The following is a 17,310-nucleotide window of genomic DNA, read 5'->3' on the forward strand; positions in this document are numbered from 1 at the left end:
TAGCATCAAACAATCAGTGACAGTTAAACAATTAATATTCTGAGATGATATCATTTCCTTTTTTCCCTCCCTCCCCAATTTTTCTGCTGAGGCAGAAAATAGTGTCTCAAATCATTTGATTTTGCATGATCATGTGGCAAAAGGTAAAGAGAGCTCTGTGTGGTCATCTGCCACAAAGTAGGGATGTCAAACGAATTCAAGGCATTTCTTGTACAGTGTAGGAGCTGAAGCAGCATGAGAAGGAGCCGTGCTGAGCAATTTCTGTGCCAGAGATGAAAGTTATTTTTTGGACTTCTACTTCCTGAGTGTCTCCATCATCATTGCACACCCTCAAAAGTTATTTCTTTGAAACTCTGCTCTCCTTGTGTAATATACAGGAGGGCCATATGAATGTGTTGGTTAGCATTTGGGGTGGTTCTGTCCACTGAGAGGAAGGTACTGCAAGGAATTTAGAGCTAAGTCAAGATATTTTCTCCTGACGTTTTGCCCACATCTATGGCAAGCATCCACAGAGATTGTGAAGTCTGTTGGAAACTAAGCAAGTGGGGTACTGTATATATACATGGAATGTTCAGGGTAGGAGAAAGAACTCTTGCCTGTTTGAGGCAGTGTGAATGTTACCACTTGCCACCTTGATTAGGATTGAATGGCCTTTCAGCTTCAAAGCCTGACTGAGGGAATCCTTTGTTGGGAAGTGTTAGCTGGCCCTGATTGTTTCCTGTCTGGAATTCCCCTATTTACTGAGTGTTGTTCCTTATTTACTGTCCTGATTTTAGAGTTTTTTTTAATACTGGTAGTAAAATCTTGTTCATTTTCATGGTTTCTTCCTTTCTGTTGAAATTGTTCACATGCTTGTGGATTTCAATGGCTTCTCTATGTAGTCTGACATGGTAGTTGTTAGAGTGGTCCAGCATTTCTGTGTTCTCAAATAATATGTTGTGTCCAGGTTGATGCATCAATGCTCTCCTATGGCTGACTTCTCTGGTTGAGTTAGTCTGTAGTGCCTTTCATATTCCTTGATTCGTGTTTGGGCAATGCTACACTTGGTGGTCCCTGTGTAGGAGTCTACCGTATACCATGCAGCTGTGAACAAGTCAAAAGATAGTATTATTCACCTAGATGGAAATATGTAGCACTCAAAACCAACCATGTTTTTTTGGTAGACAAAGCAGAAAATCCCCAGAGCATCTCTTCAAACTATGTCTGTAAAAATACATTATTAGCAAATTGAACAACTAACAATTTACTTCCTTTTATGATAACCATAAAGTGCCATGAAGGCAGCCAGCTGACTCTACCTAATGCTTAGCTAACCCTGTGAATTATCACTAGATTCTAAAGATGGTTTAGTTAATGGTGTAGCAAGTAGAATTGAGATGGAATTGCAGAACCAGGGGATTGCTCCAAGCTCTTTGGACTAAGTGAAGCCTTTTCTCCTTTCTGGGACACACTACACATCCTGAGTTCTGTATCCTTCCTGAAGAATTCAGAATGGAACCAGGCCATCATATCACCACCAATATTCTGCAATGTGTTGTCTTCATTTGGGAGAGCTCTGTCTGAAAAAACTCCTGACTTCTACTGCAGGAGCCTGTCAACACCTACAGTTGTGCTGCTGTTGTTCCTAAACTATTGGGATGATGTGGGAATGCAGGATCAGGATTCACTCTCATATTTTCTGGATTTCAGTCCTTAGTCCTGTCCTTCCTTGCAACCATTGAGACTACCCACCTCTCACTCCTATTAATGGAAAAGTGACTGCACTACAGTCCCCAGGATCCTCAGTGTGGCCAATAACCATCCTGACTGTGGGATTGTAAGAACTGTGGTACAGAAAATAATGTTTCCAACCTTACAATGGAACATACTATCTGCAATAGCTAAACTTAACAAGAATAGATTTTGGTTGCTTCCATGTTGGGTGAATCAAGTCCCCTTTTTATGTTTTGCTAATAATACTGTTTGTGAAAGAATGAGGTGAAGATGCAGCAGCTGGGCACAGAAACAGATGATCTGTTGATTCTTCAAATATTTCAGACATCTATTTTTTTATAATTATACTATAATAGGCCCAGTATTATTCCAGTTAAAATGCAGCCCTGGAGCAAAATATTTAAAAGGTCTAGGTCAATAAAAAAAGTCTTGATTGATATCAGCAAGGTGTGATTTTGTGCTAGAAGGGAGAACATTGCAGAGCTGGAGAAGACTCCATCTTCAAGTTCATATAAGGAATAGCTCCTCGCCTGAACTACCCTGTTGAGTCAGATCCCTTTAGAAATTCTGTTTTGACCCATGCTGCACTAAGAATGGCAGCCCTTAATATGATTGGATTGCACTTGCCATCAACCCTTGCTCTTTACTATCCTATTTAGAAGGAGTGCCACAGTTTACCACCTCTGCTTTGTAAAGAACATCCATGCAAAAGTTTCCTTCCATTAAATAGTCAGTGGTTCCATCTACACTGACTATTTAATGCAGTTCCAGCCAATATTGAAGAAAGTTGTTTTGCTATGCAAATGATTACATAGGTAATCATAGAACTGGTTTGAGGCACGGATGATGATTAGGCATCCCACAGAGCACTGATGGCTTTCTTCTGCATGCTTTTGTGGATGTTTGTTGCCTGGTTGATGCAGTTGCGTCCAAAGAAGGCCAAATATAAGGTAAAGCCACTTCTGGGAAAGAGCTGTGTATAGGATTACAATATGCTTAAAACACATTTTGGCGGTTAATTTCAACATAATTATTTCTCTGTCCTTAGAGAGCCTTTTCACAAGCTCTTAGTTCAAGGCCTTATCAAGAATCGAACATTCAGACTAACAACAACTGGTAAATATTTGAAGAGAGGAGAAGTTGACCTTACTGGTAAGTGAAGTTGTGACTGACAACCATTATTCATTAACTTTACAACTTTGTGTATTATTTTCTGCTTGGTAATTCAATTTTACTTCAAAAGGATTCCTACTCTTGTCTATGTTTAGGTCCTGAACCTGTTCATATTAAAACCAAAGAAAATCTGGAGATGATGTGGGAAAAATTGAGTAAATCTAAGCACAATGGCATAGAGCCTGAAGAAATGGTCCAGCAATACGGAATTGACACAGTCCGACTCTACATCCTATTTGCTGCACCTCCGGAGCAAGACATTTTGTGGGATGTGAAAAGTAAGGCTTTTTCTGATACCAACATTCCAGTTCTTCTGTTGTATTTTAACAGTCCCAGATTAATGTACCTGCTGGTTTTTCTCTTTGGACAGAACTTTTGATTTGAGATATTTTTTATTGTTGCTGCTTCTGTATTTTATCGTTGCTCTCTGTGCTCTTCAGGAATCATCATAGAACTACATCATATTTGCATCTGGTTTTTAAGATCTTGCTGTCTTCAGAACTATGAAGGAACTTTTGTCTGCAATTTCCTTGATCTACATTTTCCCCTGAAGCTGTTTTTAGTGCCACTGAAGAAAAATGCAAGTCCAGTTACCTGGATCGTATTTCTTTTTCTCCTGCAGGCAGAATAACAACTCAGGGACTTGGATAATTTAGACCAGTTAAACTACTCTTCCACGCTCCAGAGCTTTTAACTTTGATAAGGAGCAGAGCAGTTGTTTTAAACTTTATAAATGTTAATTGATTTATTGTTTCATATATATATTTATTATATTTATGAATAGTTTGGGCACTTAACCACATATCTTTATTTTTAGTCTTCAGAACATTGTTTTATGATTGACTTTGCTTTGTTCCACAGTAAATTGGTGTTTGGCAGAGCTTAAAAGCCACAGAGAAAATGTTTGCTTTTAAATGTGATTTTTTTAAAAATTTGGATGCTGTAGGAAACACAGACAGAAGACTTTCACTAAGGAAGCTTTCAGAGAGAGTTTGTTTGCCGTGTCACAGAGATGATCCAGTGAGCTTTGTGCTCACGAAGTATTTGGGCAAAGTTGAATTGTACTTGCCAGTTTAGATGGCAGACTGGGGATCAGCAGTGTCAGCACAGCTGGCAGAGTTTCGTGTTGCTTTTTTTCTTGTAGAAGTGCTCAAAATTCAAATGCCATGCAAAGAGTTGCACTTGCTAATGACTTCTCCTTTTAGTTTAGCACCCAGTCAATGCCATCTGGAGAAGAAAATGTGGAAGTGCCTTTTCTTTAGGTGTGTCCCTGACAATTTGGCCTGTTTGTCTTGTTTGATTGATTCTAAGATGGGGGTTTTCTTAGTTTTCACACTTGAATTAAATCAAAGATGCCAGTTTTATGTTCCATCTCGTATACCAAATTACATGTAAGATTCCAACAGCATGGAAACCTAAACATGGTAAATAAATAGGATTGCAGTAGTTTTCTAGGTGTTCTTGTCAGCCCTTAAGGAAACATAATAGAGGCATGCAAATGTGTCTAGGTACCCTAGACTGTGTGCTTTGTTCTGTGCACCTCTAGACTCCGTTCACGTGTTACAGGTAGAAATGAGACAAAATGGGCCAGTGTTTCTCCTTCAACTCATTTTGGAGCCTATTATTATTATTATTATTATTATTATTATTATTATTATTATTATTATATTATATTATATTATATTATATTGCATGACTATCAGCCCCCTTCCAGTAAACTCATCAAGGAAAAGCTTCATGAGAACCACCACTCCTCTTGATGTTCCCCCAGCAACAGCAAGAGTAGCCCTCTGGGCAGCTAAACCAGGCAATTCCAACTGGATGCCCCCCCCCCCCCCCCATAGGGTCTGCCTCCAGGGGCAAACCAAGAATGGGCAACTTGGAAGTCCCTAAACAGACTCAGAAGCAGAGTGGGCAGATCAAAAGACAACCTGGAAAGATGGCACTACCTGGAGGAATCCTCCACCTTGTGTGACTGTGGAGCTGAACAAACAACTCCTCATGTGTATGCTTGCCCACAAAAGAGTCCTGCTGTGGGAAACATTCCCCAATGAAAAGCCATTCTTTGTGGCAATAACTCTACAGACAACTTTGCTGTGGTCCTAGTAAGCAAGTTTCTTCCTGGTCTACTGATGTTTTTTTTTTTAAATCCACTGCAGAAGAAACAGTGAGAATGGCCACATATGGCATGAATGGTACTAGCATATGTCAGGTCTTTGGTTTGCAGACCTTTTGGTTTCCCACCATGCTTATTCTAGTGTAGAAATATGGTCCAATCACCATACTGTACTCAAGCTGGGCTCCCTCCAGTGAACCAGGCTGCCTGCCCAGATAAATGTTCTATTTCACTACGCTTGTATGATTATTAAAGTATTATACAGTGTATATGACCTTTTAAAAAAAAAGCAAAGGCAGTGTTCCAATTCTGTCGGCACATATTACATCCCAGTATTGACACGCCCCCAGCCTCTGATTGGGATGTCAATATGAGTCTCCGCCTCTTTTCTTATCTGATGCTGCTGAGGGGCGTTCCCTTCCCCCTGTGTAGCCACGCCCCCAGCCTCTGATTGGGATGTCAATATGAGTCTCCGCCTCTTTTCTTATCTGATGCTGCTGAGGGGCGTTCCCTTCCCCCTGTGTAGCCACGCCCCCAGCCTCTGATTGGGATGTCAATATGAGTCTCCGCCTCTTTTCTTATCTGATGCTGCTGAGGGGCGTTCCCTTCCCCCTGTGTAGCCACGCCCCCAGCCTCTGATTGGGATGTCAATATGAGTCTCCGCCTCTTTTCTTATCTGATGCTGCTGAGGGGCGTTCCCTTCCCCCTGTGTAGCCACGCCCCTCACCCTCTGATTGGGACTTGCCTGAGATGCTCTGCCCCCTTTCCACTTGGAGTGGCCCCGCCCCTCGACTCTTATTGGGACGTTGCTGTGAGGCTCCGCCCCTTCTCTGTCTGATGCCGCTGACAAGTGCTCCCTTCCCCCTCTATGGCCCGCCCCTCGTCTCTGATTGGGAGGGAGCTATGAGTCCCCGCCTCCTTTCTCCTCTGATGCTGCTGAGGGGCGTTCCCTTCACCCTCTGTGACCACGCCCCTCGTGTCTGATTGGGCCATTTGAATCTTGGCGGGGCGGGGCCAAAGAGCAACGGCTGCCGCCATGTCTGCTTGGTCTCGGAGCCTCCGCTTCGGAGGGAGACAGACAGAAAGGGAAAGGCCCAAGCCAAGCCGCTCTGCTGAGGAGAATGCCGCCGCAGGTAAGTGCGAGGGCGCCCCAGAGCATGTGCAGAGCGCCTGTATGGCTCCCATTGGTTTCCTGGGGAGGATGGGCGTCAGAGTCCTGACCTGCCTGGATCTCTTCCTTCCCCAGCGGAGCGGAGGCGGCAGCTGGACGAGTTCCTGGCCCAGAAAGGGAGGCCCAGGCCGGCGGGTGGCAGGTGAGGAATATATTAATATATAATATAACTAGCTGTGCCCGGCCACGCGTTGCTGTGGCTGAGTCTGGTGGTGTTGGTCAGTTTACATTACGTTGTATTTATGCTGTGACCTCCACCCTTCTTTATACTCACATTAGTAGTAGTATTTGAAGTCTGTTACCTTCTTCAATTTTTGTGTTGATTGATAATTGCTTGAGATCCCTGTTGTCTTTGGTTTGTTGTTAATCGTGATGTCTGATTCTGCTGAGTGCGGTTACATCTTATTGTGGTACAATAGTCTTTTTTTTTGCCTGTGTAGGTGTTTATTATTGTTGTTGCTGTAGTGGTCATGAAGGCTGGATAAGTTAGATGCTACTGTATTCGTTTTTGGAGGCCCAGTGTAGCACTGATTGGCTTCTCAGCCTCAGTGCCTGACTGCTTCTTGCCTGTGATGGTGTAGATTCTTATTGTTGTTGTTGTCATTGTTATTATTGTAATTGTTTTTTTGGAGGCCAAGTGTGAATGTAGTGATTGGGGAGGTGGATGAGTTGTGTTGTCAAATTTTGTATTTGTTATAGTCACAATGCGTTGTTGTGAGTTTTGTGGGTCCGGATTGTGGTTTTGTGGTGTAGTTGTGTTGTTACAACCGGGAGAAAAGGCTTTTGTGTTGTGTTGTCAAGTTTTGTATTTCTGGGGCGTTTAGTTGTGTGCCAAGTTTTGTATTTCTGGGGTGTTTAGTTGTGTTGTTATAGTCACGATGCACTGTTGTGAGTTCTGTGGGTCCGGATTGTGGTTTTGTGGTGTGGTTGTGTTGTTACAATCGGGAGGGAATGCTTTTATGTTGTGTTGCCAAGTTTCATATTTCTGGGGCATTTAGTTGTGTTGTTATAGTCATGATGCGTTGTTGTGAGTTTTGTGGGTCCAGTGTGGTTTTGTGGTGTGGTTATGTTGTTACAACTGGGAGGCAAGGCTTTTGCATTGTTTTGCCAAGTTTTGTGTTTCTGGGGCGTTTAGTTGTGTTGTTATAGTCATGATGTGTTGTTGTGAGTTTTGTGGGTCCGGATTGTGGTTTTGTGTTGTGGTTGTGTTCTTACAACTGGGAGGCAAGGCTTTTGCATTGTGTTGTCAAATTTTGTATTTCTGGGGCGTTTAGTTGTGTTATAGTCACGATGCGTTGTTGTGAGTTTTGTGGGTCCAGATTGTGGTTTTGTGGTGTAGTTGTGTTGTTACAACCGGGAGGCAAGGCTTTTGTGTTGTGTTGTCAAGTTTTATATTTCTGGGGTGTTTAGTTGTGTGCCAAGTTTCGTATTTCTGGGGTGTTTAGTTGTGTTGTTATAGTCACGATGCGTTGTTGTGAGTTTTATGGGTCCGGATTGTGGTTTTGTGGTGTGGTTGTGTTGTTACAACCTGGAGGGAAGGCTTTTGTGTTGTGTTGCCAAGTTTCGTATTTCTGGGGCGTTTAGTTGTGTTGTTATAGTCACAATGCGTTGTTGTGAGTTTTGTGGGTCCTGTGTGGTTTTGTGGTGTGGTTGTGTTTTTACAACTGGGAGGCAAGGCATTTGCATTGTGTTGCCAAGTTTTGTATTTCTGGGGCGTTTAGTTGTGTTGTTATCGCATGATGCGTTGTTGTGAGTTTTGTGGGTCCGGATTGTGGTTTTGTGGTGTGGTTGTGTTGTTGTAACCTGGAGGCAAGCCTTTTGCATTGTGTTGCCAAATTTTGTATTTCTGGGATGTTTAGTTTTGTTGTTATAGTCACTGCGCAAACAACTTTATCATTTTATATATATAGATATATTATGATACGATATAGTACAGTGTCTTATATAATGCTAATAGTGTAATATACTAGGAGTGTATTAAATACATTGTGGTATCATAATATAGCACAATATAATAACATATTATAGATTACATGTAAAACTACTAATATAATAATATATAATACTCGTATTATACTATACTAATATTATAATATATTGGATATACATATAGATAATATGATGTAATACAATGTAATACACTATTATAATTGTATATTTATATTACATTACTATTACTAATAATATTGCAATATAGTCATATAGTACAATATAATAATATGTAATGTTTATATAGTGCTTATATTGTGCTACACTAATAATATATTTTATGTACATATAACTTATAAGCCGCCCTGAGTCCCCTTCAGGGTGAGAAGAGCAGGATATAAATGTTAATAATAATAATAATAATAATAATAATAATAATAATAATAATAATATGGTGCAATGCTAATAATATAATATATTGTATAGACATATGATATCAATAATTTCTTTTTTATTTTTTATTTATTAGCAACATTTATATCCCGCCCTGCTCACCCTGAAGGGGACTCAAGGCAGCTTACAAGTTATATGTACATACAATATATTATATTATTAGCATAGCACATTATAAACATTCTATATTACTATATTTTACTACAGTAGAGTCTCACTTATCCAAGCTAAACGGGCCGGCAGAACCTTGGATAAGCAAATATCTTGGATAATAAGGAGGAATTAAGGAAAAGCCTATTAAACATCAAATTAGGTTATGATTTTACAAATTAAGCACCAAAACATCATATTATACAACAAATTTGACAGAAAAGGCAGTTCAATACACAGTAAAGTTATGTAGTAATTACTGTATTTATGAATTTAGCACCAAAATATCACAATGTATTGAAAACTGACTACAAAAATGCTCTGGATAATCCAGAACGTTGGATAAGCGAGTGTTGGATAAGTGAGACTCTACTGTATTATGATATGATATACAGTAGTACAGTATCTTATATGACGCTAATAGTATAATATACTAGGAGTGTATTAAATATATTGTGGTATCATAATACTATATCATTATACTGCAATATTATTAGTAATATTAAAAACATGTAATATATAATACACAATTATAATACTGTATTAATGTTATTATATGGTATTACATTATAATATTATTACAGTAGAGTCTGTAATACAGCAGAACCTTGGATAAGCGAATATCTTGTATAATAAGGAGAGATTAAGGAAAAGCTTATTAAATGTCAAATTACATGATTTTACAAATTAAGCACCAAAACATCATGTTTTACAACACATTGACAGTAAAAGCAGTTCAATACACAGTAAAGTTATGTAGTAATTACTGTATTTATGAATTGACTCCAAAAACTTTGGCTACTAACAAACTGACTACAAATAAAAGTAGAATTGCATAAAATGAATTTACAGTAACAACTTTGTTGGAAATTAAATCCATAAAGAGTTCAGTCCTTGCTGCCAAGAGAAACAGCTGTGGATCCAGGCGGGTGGCAGACTGTGTCGGATAATCCAGAGTGTTGGATAAGTGAGACTCTACTGTACATAACAAATAACTAGTAGAGGCTTGAAAAAGGTTGCTATTTTTAATGGGGTACCTGGATCTCAGAATCCTTTCTTCCCCCAAATAGGCCCTACTTGAAGGACAGGACCAATGGGCAGGCCTTGGCTCCCTCCAGACCGGACTCGGTAAGTGGACCCCAAGGAATGCTATTGTGGGTTTTTTTGGGGGGCGGGGTTCTTCCCTTATTTTGGGGACACCAGAGTCTGGAGGGAGGGAGACGAGGTTGTGTTCAGGCTCCTGAGCCGCATGGTTTCTCTGAAGGCTGGGTTGTTGTATGTTTTCCGGGCTGTCTGGCCATGTTCCAGAAGCATTCTCTCCTGACGTTTCACCCACATCTATGGCAGGCATCCTCAGAGGTTGTGAGGTATATGGAGAAACTAAGCAAGGAAGGTTTATATATCTCTGGGGGGGGAGAGAACTCTTGTCTGTTGGAGGCCAGTGTGAATGTTGTAATTAATCACCTCAAATTCGCATTAAATGGCCTTCCCAGCTTCACCTCCTGGCCTGGGGGAATCCTTTGTTCAGAGTCGTTAGCTGCCCCTGATTGATTCCTGTTTGGAATTCTTCTGTTTTCAGAGTGCTGCTCCTTAATATTTACTGTTCTGATTTTGGAGTTTTTTTTAATACCGGCAGCCAGATTGTGTTCATTTTCATGGTCTCCTCCTTTCTGTTGAAATTATCCACATGTTTGTGGTTTTCAGTGGCTTCTCTGTGTAGTCTGTAGCATGTGGACAACTTCAACAGAAAGGAGGAACCAGAAAGGAGGAAACCCACATCTATGGCAGGCATAGATACCTCACAACCTCTGAGGATGCCTGCCATCGATGTGGGTGAAACGTCAGGGTGGGAGAAAGAAAGAATTCTTGTCTCTTGGGAGCAAGTCAGAATATAAATGTACCGTGTTTCCCTGAAAATAAGACAGTGTCTTATATTAATTTTTGCTCCCAAAGATGTGCTAGGTCTTATTTTTAGGGGATGTCTTATTTTTCCATGAAGAAGAATTCACATTTATTGTTGAACAAAAAAATGAACATTTATTATATACTGTACAGTAGTTGTCATCACAAACCAGCATAACCAGACAAACTGTGAATCCTATCAAGAATTTCTTGTGACTACCATTATTTCCATGTACAACTGGTATGTACATTTATCAATCCTAAATGCTCTGGTGTTCTGTTTGGCAGGCGCTGGGCATGCTTCCAAACAAAAACATTGCTAGGTCTTACTTTCGGGGGAGGCCTTATATTTAGCAATTCAGCAAAATTTCTACTAGGTCTTATTTTTCGGGGATGTCTTATTTTCGGGGAAACAGGGTAGTAAATAAAATAAATAGTAAATATTTCAATTAGCCAGCTTGATTAGCATTGAATAGCCTTGCAGCTTCAAAGCCTGCCTGCTTCCTGCCTGTGTGAATACTTTGTTGGGAGGTGTTCGCTGGCACTGACTGTCTCTTGTCTCACAACCTCTGAGGATGTCTGCCATAAATGCAGGTGAAATGTTTGGAGGTAATGCTTCTGGAACATGGCCAGGCAGCCTGGAAAACTCACAGCAGCCCTGTGATCCCGGCCATGAAAGCCTTCGACAACACTCTTTGAAGGCTGTTCTTTCTTTCCAGGTGGCCAGGACGAAGCACAGGGAAGCCGCCCCAAGCAAACCCAAGGTGGCCCCCGTCAAGAAAGCGGTGCCCGGAGCGCCCCACCACCCTGCGACAAAGGAGCCCCCAGCGGCTGGGTCCCGCTTTCCCCGGGAGCCCCCCTCCCAAACCCACCCTGAGAAGCCACTCAGGAATGACCACAACAAAGGAAAACAGAAGGCAGAGGATGGGAAAGAGAATGCCGTTGTTGGAGTGACCGCAGTCCGACCGACTCAAAAGAGGGCTGTTTCCAGACCGGCGTTTGGAAGCCATGCATCCAAGCAATCTGTACATTTGGGGAGTAAGGGGACATTCTCCCTGAACTCAGCAAATCCTAAAAAGAAGCACCAAACTCCCCCGCCAGGCAAGAAGCCCTCCGCCCATCCAAGGAGCCATTCGGCTGCACCCAAAAGCGGAGCCGAGAGGAAGCAAGGCAACTTCAGGCAACAGCCGAGGACCCCCAATGCAAAGCCTAGACCCCGGACCTCTGCCGTCCACACAGCTCCTGCCTCTGGGGGGCTCCGAAATGGCAGGAGAGAGCCCCCCAAACCCAAGCACCCGGATGTGGGCCCAGGCCAAGAGCTCAAGACCCCTTCTGCTCCCGACCGGAGGCAAGTGCGGCAAGTTGCCTTTGCAATTTAGCAACAATAACACTGTGTCACACACACATGGGCAAACTTAGGCCCTTCGGGTGTTTTGGACTTCAACTCCCACAATTCCTAACAGCCGGTAGGCTGTTAGGAATTGTGGGAGTTGAAGTCCAAAACACCAGGAGGGCCCAAGTATGCCCATACCTGATGTAACACAATTTTTGTTTTGTTTTGTCAAGCCTAAAAACATGTTTTAAATTGACGGTATATTTCCTGGTGTGCTGGAAACCACTCTAAGTCCCTTGAGATAGGGCGGTATATGAATAAATTATTATTATTATTATTATTGACAAAATGACATAGTATGACACAGCAAACAAGATAGATATGCTGGATTTTGTATCACAAAATCACAAGTCGAACACTTCCCAAGCGTTTAGGACTGTGTGATCATTATTATTATTATTATTATACCATTATTATTATTATTATTATTATTGACACAATGACATAGTATGACACAGCAAACAAGATAGATATGCTGGATTTTGTATCACAAAATCACAAGTCGAACGCTTCCCAAGCGTTTAGGACTGTGTGATGTATTTTCGGATGATGCACTATTACTACTACTACTACTACTATTACTATTATTAATTATTATTCAACAATACAATATCTCATCTTTGCGCCTCAACCAATGCAACCTAGTTTGCAGCAGCCACAAAAACCATGGTGACTTGACCCATTCAACACAAAAGTGACGTTTCTAGAGTAGAACTGCCGGGCTGTGGCACAGCTGGCTAGTAACCAGCTGCAATAAATCACTACTAACCGAGAGGTCATGAGTTCGAATCCCGGGTCAGGTTAAGCCCCTGACCATTAAATAGCCCAGCTTGCTGTTGACCTATGCAGCCCCGAAAGACAGTTGCATCTGTCAATTAGGGAAATTTAGGTACACTTTATGCAGGAGGCTAATTTAACTAATTTACAACATCATAAAACTGCCAGCAAAACACGAGGAAAGGAATGAGGAAGTACAGCCACTAGTGGATGGTGAAGCAACAGCTCCCCCTGTGGCCGGAATCGTGAAGCTGGAAAAATGTTAAAAATGCCTCTGAGTCTGTCTAATGTATGTTGTTTGTCTGTTGGCATTGAATGTTTGCCATATATGTGTTCATTGTAATCCGCCCTGAGTCCCCTTCGGGGTGAGAAAGAAGGGCGGAATATAAATACTGTAAATAAATAATAAATAAATTAAACAGGAAATATCACTTTCAAACCTGGAGCAGAAAAAAATTCAAAGTTTGTTACATAGTGCAATCAGTGTACTGAGGGAGCGAGATGGGAAGGTGCAACCAGGTAGAGCTTGAAATGGGAACCCAAGAGGCTTATATTCACCCGTGAGGCTTCCCTGGGGTGGGATCGGGGCCTCCCGTGAGCCCTTGTCTCCTCAGGAGCAAGGCAGGGGTCCTTCTCGTAGTGACGGTACACCTTCTTCTGCCTCCTTAGGAAGCTGCTGGAGGACTGGGTGGCGTCCCGAGGAAGGACCTACAAGAGGCCCCCCATGCGCCCCGCTGCCCCGAAGCCTCCGAAGGCAAAGTCCAGCCTGAACCTTGCCTTCTGGGGCTCCTTGGAGGAGGAGGAGGAGAAAGAGGAAGCGGAGAAGGAGGAGCAGCACCTGGCCAACGAGATCACACACACCTTGGCAGAGTGCCGGAAGCTGGCCGAAGAGGTAGGTGACCGGAGTGGGGGGCTTCCCCGGTTCAGGCCCAGACTATTTAAAAAATGGCATCTCCACATACAAACCAGCACAAGCACTGCGGTCTGCAGAGGAGGCCGTGCTCTCGGTCCCACCACCATCCTAAGCTCAAACTAAAAACGTCCCCTTTTTCCTCTCCTTTAAAAAGCTTTTAAAAAAACCATTTATGCAGTTTAGCTTACGGAGAGGAAGACTAGTACACCTCTATATATATATCCTCGTCTAGATATTGTACACCTACCTCAACCCATACGAAGCCGTCATATACTTTATAATATATGCACTTAGAATCATAGAATAGTAGAGTTAGAAGAGACCTCATGGGCCATCCAGTCCAACCCCCTGCCAAGAAGCAGGAAATCGCATTCAAAGCACCCCCGACAGATGGCCATTCCACTCTTTACATTCCACTCTATCTCCCCGAGGGGATTCGGGGAGGATTACAGAACACATATATGCTATACTACGGGCCGGCAGAACGTTGGATAAGCGAATATGTTGGATAATAAGGAGAGATTAAGGAAAAGCCTATTAAACATTAAATTAGGTTATGATTTTACAAATTAAGCCCCAAAACATCATGTTATACAACAAATTTGACAGAAAATGTAGTTCAATACACAGCAATGTTATGTAGGAAATACTGTATTTACAAATTTGGCACCAAAATATCACGATGTATTGAAGACATTGACTACAAAAATGCATTGGATAATCCAGAACGTTGGATAAGCGAGTGTTGGATAAGTGAGACTCTATTGTAATATTATAATGTAATACAAAATAATATTTATACAGTATTATAATGGTATATTTATATTACATGCAATATTACGAATAATATTACAATATAGTGGTATAGTACAATATAGTATATAGCCGGGCTGTGATGCAGGCTGTTGAGCAACCAGCTGCAACAAATCACTCTGACCAAGAGGCCATGAGTTCGAGGCCAACTCGGAGCCCCGTGTTTGTCTCTGTCTTTGTTCTATGTTAAGGCATTGAATGTTTGCCTTATATGTGTAATGTGATCCTCCGTGAGTCCCCTTCGGGGTGAGAAGGGCGGAATATAAATACTGTAAATAAATAAAATAAATCAATCTATATATATAAAAGAGTGATGGCATCAGGGCAGCGGACAAAACAACAAAACTACAGGCCACCCAACCTCGAAATTTGACAACACAACCCATCATTCACGGCTCTAAGTTGATACAACAAAAAGAAAAGAAAAATAAAGTCCTAATTACAGGGAGAGGAATAATAGTTTTTATCCAATTGCTGCCAGTTAGAAGGCTAAGCTCCGCCCACTTGGTCTCCTAGCAACCTACTCAGCCCAGGGGACAGGCACAGTTAGTCCTCACTTAGGCCTCTTCCACAGATTATCAGATTTTAACTGGATTATATGGCAGTGTAGACTCAAGGCCCTTCCACACAGCTATATAACCCATTTAGAATCTTATATTATCTGCTTTGAACTGGATTATCTTGACTCCACACTGCCATATAATCCACTTCAGTGTGCATACTAAACATAAAGACTACCATACAACAGACATTCAATACTACCACTACCTCAACAATTTCTCACCAACACCACCAGACAATGCCACAGCAACGCGTGGCCGGGCAAAGCTAGTAGTAATATATATTGCTTATATTGTGCTATACGAATAATATAATATACTGTATGTACATATGACTTGTGAGCCGCCCTGAGTCCCCTTCGGGGTGAGAAGGGCGGGATATAAATGTCACTAATAAATAATATATAAATAAATGGCAAACATTTACTGCTGTTATACAGTTAGCAAGGACAGACAATACATAAACAGAAGTGAAGGCAGTTCCCATTTTTTCCATTTCTGGCACCTGGGGGAACCCTGTGGGCACCTATTCAAGACCCCTTATCTCCTTGTGCCCATTCCCTGATTCCTTCCGTCCTCCTTCTCTCCGTCTTCAGGGCCTTCCTGAAGAGCAGATCCTCGCAGCGCTGACCCGCATCCCGCAAGTGGAGAGGTTTGCCCAGTTCTGGGTCTGCAAAGCCACGCTAGAGGCGCAGAGGGGCTCCTTGGACGTGGCAGGGCTCTACGAAGCCGCCCTCTCCGCTGGGGCCACGGTGAGTGGAGGCCTCGGGGCTCAAAAAGCAGTCAGAGAGCAGCAGCAGCAGCAACATATACCAGTTTGACAGAGCAATAGCAAAGCAGCAGAGCAAACGAGCTTCAGCAACTCACGGAGCAGAGTCAAGCTTAAGCTTTATTGAAAAGAACTACTGTACATTTCTGTCTAAGAAATATATACCATATATATGGTGGCACAGTGTGTTAAAGCACTGAGCTGCTGGACTTGCCGACCGAAAGGTTGCAGGTTCAAATCCTGGGAGCGGAATGAGCGCCCGCTGTTAGCCCCAGCTCCTGCCAACCTAGCAATTCGAAAACATGCAAATGTGAGTAGATAAATAGGTACTGCTCCGTCGGGAAGGTAACGGCGCTCCATGCAGTCATGCCTATGGCCACATGACCTTGGAGTTGTCTATGGACAATGCCGGCTCTTCGGTTTAGAAATGGAGATGAGCACCAACCCCCAGAGTATGAGTAGATCAATAGGTACCGCTCTGGCGGGAAGGTAACGGTGTTCCATGCAGTCATGCCAATGGCCACATGACCTTGGAGGTGTCTACGGACAACGCCGGCTCTTTGGCGTAGAAATGGAGATGAGCACCAACCCCCAGAGTGTGAGTAGATCAATAGGTACCGCTCCGGTGGGAAGGTAACACTGGCGCTCCATGCAGTCATGCCAGCCACATGACCTTGGAGGTGTCTACGGACAACGCCGGCTCTTCGGCTTAGAAATGGAGATGAGCACCAACCCCAAGAATCGGTCACGACTGGACTTAACGTCAGGGAAAACCTTTACCTTTTATACTCGAGTATAAGCCAAGGCACCTAATTTTACAACAAAAAAACTGGGAAAACATTGACTCCAGTATAAGCCGAGATACCAATAAAATTACATTAATTGAGGCCTCAGTAATTTAAATGTTTTTGGATCTTTACATCAAACTGTAATTTAAGATAATGTAAATGTGCTTATGTATCCTTTTAATAATAATAGAGTGAAATAATAAATGTAACAATACCAATAATAATAGAGAAAAATAATTAATATACCATATATACTTGAGTATAAGCTGACCTGAATATAAGCCCACCAGGACCCTCACCCGAGCATAAGCCGAGGAAGGTTTTTTTCAGTCCTAAAAAAGGGCTGAAAAACTAGGCTTATACTCAAGTATATACAGTAGCTCTCTAGGTTGATGTGGGTTTTCTGGGCTGTCTGGCCATGTTCCAGAAGCATTCTCTCCTGACGTTTCACCCACATCAATGGCAGGCATCCTCAGAGGTTGTGAGGTCTGTTGGAAACTAGGCAAGTGGGGTTTATATATCCAGGGTGGGAGAAAGAATTCTTGTCTATTGGATACAAATATGAATGTTGCAACTGGCCCCCTTGATTAGCATTGAATAGCATTGCAGCTTCAATGCCTGGCTGCTTTCTGCCTGAGGGAATTGTTTCCTGTCTGGAATTCCCCTGTTTTCTGAGTGTTGTTCTTTATT

At 42.2% G+C, this 17,310-nt stretch overlaps 1 protein-coding gene across 4 annotated transcripts in view; it reads left to right on the forward strand.

The window, feature by feature from the left end:
• LOC134294804 (leucine--tRNA ligase-like) overlaps positions 1 to 17,310 on the forward strand; it is a 56,541-nt gene that overhangs the window by 36,983 nt on the left and 2,248 nt on the right. For 3 of the 4 annotated variants that reach the window (XM_062966532.1, XM_062966534.1, XM_062966535.1), the window contains 7 exons: positions 2,762 to 2,865; positions 2,982 to 3,164; positions 6,249 to 6,315; positions 9,776 to 9,833; positions 11,309 to 11,959; positions 13,451 to 13,669; positions 15,660 to 15,815. In XM_062966532.1, coding sequence (XP_062822602.1) covers positions 2,762 to 2,865; positions 2,982 to 3,164; positions 6,249 to 6,315; positions 9,776 to 9,833; positions 11,309 to 11,959; positions 13,451 to 13,669; positions 15,660 to 15,815 — 1,438 coding nt within the window. The remainder of the gene's footprint in view (positions 1 to 2,761; positions 2,866 to 2,981; positions 3,165 to 6,248; positions 6,316 to 9,775; positions 9,834 to 11,308; positions 11,960 to 13,450; positions 13,670 to 15,659; positions 15,816 to 17,310) is intronic. The other variant, XM_062966533.1, reaches the window with a different exon arrangement.

Source organism: Anolis carolinensis, unplaced genomic scaffold, assembly GCF_035594765.1.
Source record: "Anolis carolinensis isolate JA03-04 unplaced genomic scaffold, rAnoCar3.1.pri scaffold_23, whole genome shotgun sequence".
In the NCBI taxonomy this organism is placed as follows: domain Eukaryota; kingdom Metazoa; phylum Chordata; class Lepidosauria; order Squamata; family Dactyloidae; genus Anolis; species Anolis carolinensis.